This window comes from Microcaecilia unicolor, chromosome 14, assembly GCF_901765095.1.
Source record: "Microcaecilia unicolor chromosome 14, aMicUni1.1, whole genome shotgun sequence".
NCBI lineage: Eukaryota > Metazoa > Chordata > Amphibia > Gymnophiona > Siphonopidae > Microcaecilia > Microcaecilia unicolor.
Window position 1 is genome coordinate 758,346 of NC_044044.1, and position 10,970 is coordinate 769,315.

At 43.3% G+C, this 10,970-nt stretch overlaps 1 protein-coding gene across 1 annotated transcript; it reads left to right on the forward strand.

The window, feature by feature from the left end:
• Positions 1-7,565: 7,565 nt before the first annotated feature.
• LOC115458146 (olfactory receptor 6N2-like) lies at positions 7,566-8,516 on the forward strand. Its single transcript, XM_030187999.1, has one exon. The coding sequence runs from the start codon at positions 7,566-7,568 to the stop codon at positions 8,514-8,516; it is 951 nt and encodes a 316-aa protein (XP_030043859.1).
• Positions 8,517-10,970: the final 2,454 nt, after the last annotated feature.

Consider the following 10,970-nt stretch of genomic DNA (forward strand, 5'->3'; position numbering starts at 1 on the left):
GCATTAGTAGAAATATTCATTCAGAGGCATTAGTTTTACTTTGGAATGAGGCTAACCATGCTATAGATATTAAGTTCTTTGTACTCATGCAGGTTCAAGAAGAGCAGTGTTTTATTTTTCTCTTCAATACAGTTGTTCCCAATTGCCTGAATGCTGAATTAGATCTGACACCATTCCTCTTATACTCTAGCATGTCAATCCATAGTATGTCCTTAAGTGTGAGGGTGTCAGATAGCACTGGTTGTTTTCAAATGGTAGGGTTTTATTCTTCATGGGTTTTTCAAAATTTTAAACGATTTTCTTATATTTCTATTCATTTTAAAAATTTGTTTTACAAATTTTTGCACGTAACAAACTTGCTACAGAAAATAGAGAAACATTATATCAATTAAGGAAACAAGTAAATATAGGAATAAACCTACTCTATACTTATACCTCCATACGTGGGGAGAGAAAACTAGAAAAGTAAAGAAGAATATAGGAATCACATAACAGGAGTATAAGCTTAACATACCGTTTTCCTCAGGTTAAATTACTATAATTCCTGTTACACTTTAGAGATTTTTTTAAGGTCCAAAAAAGCTCTCAATTGGGTTGGAATGAAAAAGGTGTACTTCAGTGGTGTAGCCAGACAGCCAATTTTGGGTGGGCCTGAGCACAAAGTGGGTGGGCACAAAATTTTCTCTCTTCCCCAGCACTTCCCAATTCAAAATATAAATACTTTAGTAGATGAGGATCCCCAATCTCTGTCAGCTGAAGGCCTCCAGTAAAGATGGCCAGAACTCCTCTCCACCAAGCCCAGTAGGCAGCAGCAACTCCTCGAGCCACTGATGCCAGCACCCCATACAATCTTAGTTGTCAGTGGCTCCAGGATGCTGCTCCCATCTGCCAAGCTCAGTAGAAGGCATCTCTGGCCAGCTTCAGAAGAGACCCCAGATAGTAGGGCTTGGGAATCCTCACTAGCTACAGCAAGGGTCAGGGCTGCCGTTAGCCATGCTGGTGACCAGGGCAGAAAATAAAGCCCCTCCCCCAATTCCCTCTCCTCTCCAATCTCCTCATCTGCAGTTAAAGTCACACTGACAGACCCTCACAAATTAGAAATAAAAATATATAGACAAAATTGAACTGGGAACCTCAGCATGTACTGCAACACTGGAGAAAAAAAAAACTCCCAAACAAAAGCGCATTTCCTTTTCTACTTAACACAATAAAAAGACATCCGCTATGCACATTTCCCAAAGTTAACATATTCCATTTAAAATATTCAAAGTAAAATGATTTTCCTACTTTATTGTCTGGACATTTTATTTTTCCATCATGTTGGTTCCAATTTCTGTCTGTATTCTGCTAATTCTTCAAGCAGTTGTCCATTTGTCATTTTTCTCCTGTCGTTTCATTTCCTCACTACACCTACCTCTGAAATTTTGATCCTTCCATTTTAGCTCTTTCCTTCCTTTTTTTCTTTTCTGCCTCTGTACACTCAAATTTCATCCGCTTCCTAAATTTTTTCCTTCTTTTTACTTTTCAGATATCTATCACATTTCCATCTCCTTTCACCCCTTTGCTCTCCCATTCCCCATCTCTCTCCTTCTCAGCCTTCCATTCTCTTCTATCTTCGATCTACGCGCCATTACCATATTTCTACCCCCTGTGATCACTAATCTCTCCAGTCCCTGGGCCTCTCCCCCATGCTTGCCACCATTCTCAGTGTCTCCCTCCCTCCACCCTTCCAGCCCAGCATCTGTTCCCTCTTTCTACCCTCCTCACCCTCGTAGCCTGATATTTCCCTATCCCTTTTACCTCCCATCACCAGCATCTTCCTGTCCCATCTCTCTCCCCTCCCCCATTGTCCAGCATTTTTCCCTTTCTCTTCCCTACCATCCATTGTCTATCTTCTCTCCCTGGATCCACCTTCCCTCTTTCTCCCCTCCCTTGCTCATGCATCTCTCCTTTCCTCTCCTCTTCTCCACCTTCATGTCCAACTTTTCTCCCTCTCCCTGCCTTGAGCCCCTGGTTTGACATCTCTCTCTGCCCCCCCCCCCCACCATCATCAACTCTCCATCCTTCCTTTCCCTCACTGCCATGTTCAACATTTCCCCTCTCACCTCTCCCTTCCACTTCCATGTCCAAAATGTTTTTTTTTCTCTCATGCCCTTTCTCTCCCTCTACCCATCCCACCCATATCCAACAATTCTCCCTCTCTTTCCCCTTGCAGCATCTCTCCGTCCCTCCCCAGCTCTACCCTATCTCACTCCCTCATCCCAACAGTGCTCCTGTCTCTCCCCGACTCCCCACCCACACACCACCACCACACACACACGTTTTCCCTCCCTTTCCCCAGCGACAGTCTGGCACCTGGCTGCAGGCCTTCTTTCCCCTCCCCTTCGGGCAGTGCTGCAGTCTATCGCTACAGCTGAGCAAAGCTGCACCGCGGGTCCGTCTCCGTCCTGCCGCTACTTCTGCCCTCCGGCTCCATTGTGATCTTTGTTTGCTCTCTTCTGCTGCCAGACAGTGCTTATCTGCAGCGGTTCCGGATCCGCGCGCTCCCAGGCCTGTCTGTATGCTGCCTGCGACTGCTTCCGTTCCTCTGCGCTGGCCCCGCCTACTCTTCTGAAGAGGCGGGGCCCAGCGCAGAGGAACGGAAGCAGTCGCAGGCAGCATACAGATAGGCCTGGGAGCGCACAGATCCGGAACCGCTGCAGAAGAGCAAACAAAGGTCACGGAGCCAGAGGGTAGAAGTAGCGGCAGGACGGAGACGAACCCGGTGCGGTGCAGCTTTGCTCAGCTGTAGCGATAGATTGCGGTACTGCCGAAGGGGAGGGAGGGAGGGGAAAGAAGGCCTGCGTGCTGGCGAGGGATCAATTCTTTTGTCGTCTCTATGCATCGTCGCTGGGTGGGCCTGAGCCCAAAGTGGGTGGGCCCAGGCCCACCCATGGCTACGCCCCTGATACTATGCAATTCTGGGTGATGAATGCAAAGATCTCTCTAAACGTGAGCTTGTTGCAGTATGTGTCAGGTACCTAGACAAAGGGGTAATAAAGGAAAGGGCAGTTGGATTTGTTGATACTGCAGACATGACAGCAAATGGAATTAATGATAAAATCATAAAAGTGCTTGAAGTGCTTGAATTAGATCCAGAGTTATGTGTGGCTTCAGCTTTGATGGAGCATCTGTGATGTCTGGAAACAAAGGAGGTGTTCATGTCATTTTGAAACGCACGTTTTGGCGGGCTGTTTATATGCACTGTAATTCTCATCGCCTCAATCTGGTTCTCTGCACAGTATCTAAAGCATGTCCATCTGTTAGCACGGGGTACAAATGTAACAAAAATAAAATCTATGATTCGTTCTGTCCTTTGATATACGTTTCTTATAAAGCAAAGTTGAAGGATATGTGCCAAACTGTGGCAATTTTATTTTGTCAGAATCAGAATAGAGAGAAAGCAGTAGAGCCAAAGGAAGGGAAAAAAACTTGAAAGGTTTTCTTCCTGTTTTGCTTAATCAGGCATTTACATTTGTTATAAGCAAAGTATATGCCATTGCTGTAATTATACTGTTATGTGTGTTGACATATTTGCTATTATAGTAGACATATCTGATCAAGTTTGATATATATATAGTGCCCACCCATATTAGCTCTGGGCCCAGCCAAAATCTCAGGTCTGGCTGCGCCACTGGCCCAGATAGTTCTGAAGTCTAGGAAATCCTGGCCCAGGACAACAGGATAGAGAAGCCAGGGCAAAACCCCCACCTCCAACTGAGCATGTCCATTTGGCATTTTCACTACCAAGACTAGCTGCAACAAAGCCAGTGACCTTTTGCAGTAAAACCAATGCAGGGAAATCCATGGAGTCAAACAATTGGCTCCAGCTCTTTTAACAAGCACCTTCTTTTCTCTCAGTTCAAACAATTTGCTTATTTGTGGAATGTTCTTCCCAGTCTCTATATGTGGGGTATAGTTAAACCTTTTGCTTTTTTAGCCTTCCACAGGTTTGTGCTGGATGCATAGCATCCCTTCTTCTTCATCATCATTATCATAAGGGTTTATACCACCTTTATAGGCAAACCATTCAAAGTGGTTTACATCATTAGCAAAATACACTAAGAAAGACAGCAGTAGAAAATACCAGAGACTTGTAATTCTCAATGGCAAACAACTTTTTCAACAGCTGTCAACTACATCGACAATCATGCTCCAAATCACCCTCCTTCCATTCAAACAAATTTTCACCTTCTTCCCCAAGTAACCTATTGTTACTACATTGCCTATCGTTAAATGCCCCCTAAATGCTGTCACCCTAGGCAGATGCCTATTCTGCATTCTGAATCACACCTGCATCTGAGAGGTTTTCTTTCTACAGGGAAAAAGATACAGGGTTAACACTTTATCAGCTTACATTTACCAATGTTGTTCTCAGTAAAAAGTGCAACATGGCCTATCCTTTCTATTCTTCTCACCTTTAAGAAAGGGGATAGCATATGTACTTGGGAGTCTTGAGGCTGTAGGCACAATTATTCCACTGCATCTGTGTTGCAAACACTTCAGTGTTTCTATTTACCAGTATAGTGTTTGCCCCTTCAGTTTCTAGTAAAGTGTTCCACATGATGCCTGATGGTAGCATTTGCATATTCCCACAAGCAAGATATTTGCCATTCCTGTTGGAAACTCTTTGATATACCACCCTATGGAAATACTTCTGAGCAGTGTACAATATTAAAGTATTGACAAAACAGAAAATGAAAAGAAATGCAATCATGATGTGCTCCATCAAAATAATAGAATAATATAGGTATAGAAACCTTTAGGTATTAAAAGCATCATGAAATAGAAATGTTTTAAGGCCAGACTTGAATTTTTCAAAATAGTCTTCTAGCTGGACATGAAGTCGAAGGGCATTCCATAAGCATTAGCCTATGCCACTAAATATTTGGATCAAATGGTATCTATTTTAATAAATCTAAAAGATGGAATTACAAAGGAATTATGTTGACAAGATCTGAGAGCTCTCATGGGCGTGTAAGGCTTTAGGAGGCAAAAGAGAAAGGGTGAGAAGAGTGATGGACCTTGTGCACAAGTGTAAAGCTCTTAAATGTAATTCAGTGAGTCATTGGGCCAATGCTCCTTATAAAGAAAGGGAGATGTTACGTTATGTTATATATGCACTTGTATCCCACTTAATCCCTACATAAAGGTTCAAAGAGGGCAACATATCAGAAGCTAAACATACCTTCATGAATTTTTTTAGATCCCATAATACAGTTCCATTCTTAGGTGACACATTCCCTGTTTTGCAGGAGAATGTGTCTTGTCTGAGCTGACCAAATTCTGGGCTGGATAGCATTAATTTTGTTAAGGGCAATGCACGAAGGAGGAGAGGTTAGAACCACAAGGAATGTATGTTGGATGGAAGCTGATTGGGCAAGAATTATGTTTAGAGTGCCCAATCAATTTTTACAGTGGGAAGAATATGTGGGACATTTTGACAGGCTTTGCTTTTGTTCTGTGGAGCCTGGGAGACAGATTGGATTTTGTCCTTCCCACCCTACCTACATATCATGTTGTTAGTTGTACTGTATAGGGGGTGGGGGTTGGGTAGGTGCAGTGGGGGCCCAGAAGTCATTCCCCGTTGGATGGAGTAATTTGGGCTCTGAGTTGCTGTGGAAAAATGGAGGGTTGGGTTCATGTTCAGTACCGCCATGAATCCAGGGATCCAGCAAGGTTTGTCGGTACCGTAAACTTCGCCTTGGGGTGGAGGTGGGGGTTGATGATGTGGTTAGTTTGGTGCTGTCTAACCATTACAGTTGTGATGTGGAAATTTAAATTTTGGATGGCTCTAATGTTCCTTACCTTTTCTTTGATATGCTCACCCTCCTGACTCATCTCAAAAGATAGCATTGAAAAACAAAACCCCCTCATCTGATCAGTTGATGTACTCTTAGGGAGCAATTCTATAATGAAGCAACTCCATTTAGCTACCTTGAAACCACATGGTAGGAACCTGTTCTATGATGGAACCTAGGTACTGATTCCTTTATAGAATACTAGCGTTGCCCAGTACTGGTGCACTTAACATTTAGCTGCTCGCACTTATACCAGCCATAAACCTGGTGTGTTAAATGTGGGTGCCTAAATGCAGCAGGGCCATGCATAACTTATAGTGTTCTATAAGTTATGTATATAAGTGGGAGCGCTGCATAGGTCCAGTCTATGCTCCACCTCTATGTATGTACACCCCTTTGCTATAGAAATTAAGTGGGTATTTGCAGAATAGTGTTTAGGTGCACAACTAGACTTACATAAGTGCTAGTATTCTAAACATCAACACACATAAATATGTGTGCTTAGATTACAGTATTCCCCCTATTAGCATTGGGCTAGAATTAGTCACTTCCAATGACGGGTGCCTTGAATAAAAAATAGGCAAGTCATCCCAGCAACCATCATTCACAGGGAAGGAAGTTTAAATTATGACCTGGTTCAATTTTCTTTGTTGGTAGCAAATTGCTTTACACCACATGCCTCTGGCTTCACATTTCAGGGACACTTTTTCCATATTTACACACAAGTCTTGTTCTGATTTTGCAGGCTGTTCTGAACACTAGAATATGAAGCTGGTGAGCAGTCTTAACCTCAGGAATCATTAATTTGTGTGCCTGACTGAATCCTGCTTGTTGACAGAAAAAGTAATGTTGCTTACCTTGATCAGGTGATAATGTAGACAATCACACTCAGAGCCATCTCAAGGATAACTGACACCTTAGGAGAACCTTCAACCATCCCTCCCCCCACCTCTCTACGGGTGGCTTAAGTCTCTACCTCCTATAGTCCAACATCTTCCCCTCCTTCTCCTCCCCCAGGAAGCCAGCATCTCCTCTACCCTCCCTTGGGTCTGGCACCTTCCCTCTCCCTGGGTCCAGTGTCTCATCTGTTCTTCTTTACCCTAGTTCCATATTCAGTATGCTCCCTCTGCTGCTGTTGCCCTGTTCCTGGGCACTTCGAAAGTGCTGCATGCCAATGCAAGACCTTACCTAATGGACTTCCTATCAGGGGAGTATGAAAGATAGCAGGGATTGAGCGTAGGCCTCTATTACAAGGCACACAGTACTTTTGAAGTGGCCAGAAAGAGGGGCAACAATGATGGTGGTGACAGGAGGAGTATACTGGACATGGAACCCAGGGTAAGTAAAGGGAGATTAGAAGATGCTCTCCTGATGTGCCACTGCCCCTAAATGCTGTCACCCTAGGCAGATTCCTATTCTGCCTAATGGTAGGGTCATCATCCCTATCCCACCTGTCTCTGAGAATTGTTCTTTCTACAGCTCTTGAAGTAACTGAGGAGATGGAAAGGCTGTACACACTAAGAACTTTGCATTATGTTTTGAGCTCTGGGCCAGCAGTTCTTTTCCAGTGCTGTTGGATAACATCGCCTATTTGTATGCCTGTTCAGTCCTGTCTATGATTTTGCTCTCCTGCTTAAAATGAAAAATTTACACCAGAACATTCTAAATTTTATTTATTCTTATTGTCACTATCTTTTTGCCTTTGCAGGTTAACTCTTTGGTAACATGGAATCCAGTAATCACAGTACAGTGATTGAATTCATAATTATGGGATTCCCATCTTTAAATGGCTTGCACATTTTATTCTTTATAGGTCTGCTCATCATTTACCTCCTCACTATTACTGGGAATGTTGTGATCTTTTGGGTTATCAGACTAGAATCACGCCTTCACATCCCAATGTACTTTTTTGTCAGTGTTTTGTCCTTTTTGGAAATCTGGTACACTGCTGTCACCATTCCCAAAATGCTAGCAAACTTATTGGCTGATAAGAAAAGCATTTCTTTCAATGGGTGCCTCTTACAGACATATTTCTTCCACTCTCTGGGAGCCACCGAATGCTATTTGCTGACAGTCATGGCTTATGATCGCTATTTAGCTATATGCAATCCTTTGCGCTATCCTGCTATCATGACTACTAAGTTTTGCTTCCAGTTGACTATGGGATGCTGGATCTGTGGCTTTATGTGCCCTGTAACTGAAGTCATTTTGATTTCCAAACTGCCTTTCTGTGGGGAAAATGAAATCCTGCACATATTCTGTGATTTCCCTCCACTGCTGAGCTTGGCCTGCACAGACACATCCATCAATGTGCTTGTGGATTTTGCAATTAATGCTTTTATAATTCTTGTGACTTTTCTGTTCATCATGTCCTCCTATATAAAGATTATTATTACCATACTAAAAATCAAAAGTGCTGAAGGAAGACGAAAGGCTTTTTCTACCTGTGTGGCTCACTTGACTGTGGTCCTGGTATTTTTTTCATGTATCATATTCATGTATGTACGGCTAACCAAAAGTTATTCCTTGAATTATGATAGAACTCTGGCTGTAATCTATTCTGTCCTAACTCCTCTCTTCAACCCACTCATTTACAGTCTGCGAAACAAAGAAATAAGAGCAGCAATACGAAGAATTATTCATAAACAACAATCTTTAATTACTTCACGTCACTGAGTACTGTGTACACTCAGCAAGCTCTATTTAGATTTCAACAAATAGTGGAAATATTTAATTACTTTCATATAATTACACAGAAGGAACATTGTTAGTACTGCATGTACAAGTAGGGTTACCAACTTTTTGAAAGAGAAAAACTCACCATTTGCTGCTGTCCATGTTCTGCCCCTTCATACCCCATGCTCCATCCCGTCCTGCTTCCAACATATACTAAAGTCATGCAGGCTTCCGTGCCTGCTGGCCACATTGAAGGGGAGAGAGTACAAGCGCCCAGTGAGCTTCAGTCCCCTTCTGAATTAATCAACACATATATAGTCCTCCATACAGCATTAAATACAAATATATTATACAATCACATAACCCTCTCCACCCCCTTCCCCAACAGAGGGTACAGAGCAGAGCTAGGGTATTTCTCTGTAAATCTTACTATACAAAATGTCCAATTATTTTGTCATCTCAATGACAACAACATAAACCCTCTCAATACCTGCCATATTAAAGGCATTTCTATAATATCTATGTCTGCATTTACACACCCCTTGTATGTGTGAAATATCTAGAATGTTAGCACTTATATTGTATAAGTGTACACTTCCCTGCTAAAGTGCTAGCATGGGGCCTAAGCATGATTCTGTAATGGTGTACCCAACTTACATAACATGTAAATGCAAGGGGCTACACACAAAGATGAAACATGGGCAGGGCTTCCATTTACATAGGTAACTTGTAGAATACTGTAAGGTACATGTGACCAGAGATGGGGGTCGTTACTTTTTAAAAGTACTTAAGTAAAAAGTAAAAGTACTGGATTCAAAAGTAGTGAAGTAAAAATAGAAAATATTATCCAAAAAAAAAATACTCAAGTAAAAGTAATAAAGTACAGCTCTTAAAACAACTTTTACTACAAATGGGCTCATTTTCGAAAGAGGACACCCATCTTTCGACATAAATTGGAAGATGGACGTCCTTCTCGCAGGGTCGTCCAAATCGGTATAATCGAAAGCCGATTTTGGACGTCCCCAACTGCACTCCATCGCAGGGATGGCCAAAGTTCAAGGGCGCGTGCTAGAGGCATAGCGAAGGCGAGACTTGGGTGTGCCTAACACTTTGACATCCTTGACCCATAATCGAAAAAAAGGACATCCCTAATTAACAGTTGGACGTTTTCACCCGGACCTGTTTTTCTTACGACTAAGGCACAAAAAGGTGCCCGAACTGACTAGATGACCACCGGAGAGAATCGGGGATGATCTCCCGTTACTCCCCCAGTGGTCACTAACCCCTCCCACCCTCAAAAAACATCTTTAAAAATATGTTGTGCCAGCCTCTATGCCAGACTCAGATGTCATACTGAGGTCCATGATGGCAGTATGCAGGTCCCTGGAGCAGTTTTAGTGGATGAATGCACTTCAGACAGGCGGACCCAGGCCCTCTCCCCCACCTGTTACGTTTGTGGAGAAAACAGTGAGCCCTCCAAAACCCACTGTACCCACATCTAGGTGCCCCCTTCACCCATAAGGGTGTACAGTTGGGGGTAGTGGGTTTTGGGGGGCTCAGCACACAAGGTAAGGGAGCTATGTACCTGGGAGCAATTTATGAAGTCCACTGCAGTGCCCCCTAGGGTGCCCAGTTGGTGTCCTGGCATGTCAGGGGGACCAGTGCACTACAAATGCTGGCTCCTCCCACAACCAAATGACTTGCATTTGGTCATTTCTGACATGGACGTCTTTGGTTTCGAAAATCGCTGAAAATCAGAAACGACCATGTCTAGGGACTTCCATCTCTAAGGATGACCAAATTTAAGGATTTGGACATCCCTGACGGTATTTTCGAAATGAAAGATGGATGCTCATCTTGTTTTGAAAATGTGGGTTTCCCCACCCCTGGATTGGGACGTTTTGCAAGGATGCCCAAATCGAAACGTGGACGTCCCTTTCGAAAATGCCCTTCAAAGTATTCTTAACAAGTTGGACCACATAATCTAGTATGTTTATAAGCAAACTTCTAGGACGTCACACAAGGAAGTACTAGCAGCACTACTGAGAACCGGGTCCCATGCTTCTCCCATGGTAGTTTATTAGTGTGAGCCTGACAGTGGTGCAACAGGAGTGAGGGAGCAAGACTGTGCTGCAGGGAGGGGAGAGGGATCGAGCCCAGCATGCAGCAAAGGTGCAGTTCAGGCTACGGATGCAGCTGACCCTGAAAACAACAACAAAGTAAAAATCAATCAACAGCTTTTCTGGGCAGGTGTAGAGGGTAGGGACTAGGGTTTCCAGGTGATGTCAGACTCTGGCTTGCATCTGATTGGGCCCAAACTTCCAGTTCCAGCTCAGCTGCAAGCTGCCTCTGCAAATCCTGGAAAGCATCTAGAGAGGAAGAAGCAGAGTGATAGAAAATACTTTTATTTTAACTACTTTCCAAATGTGCTCTTTGTTTCTAAGTACAAAAGTA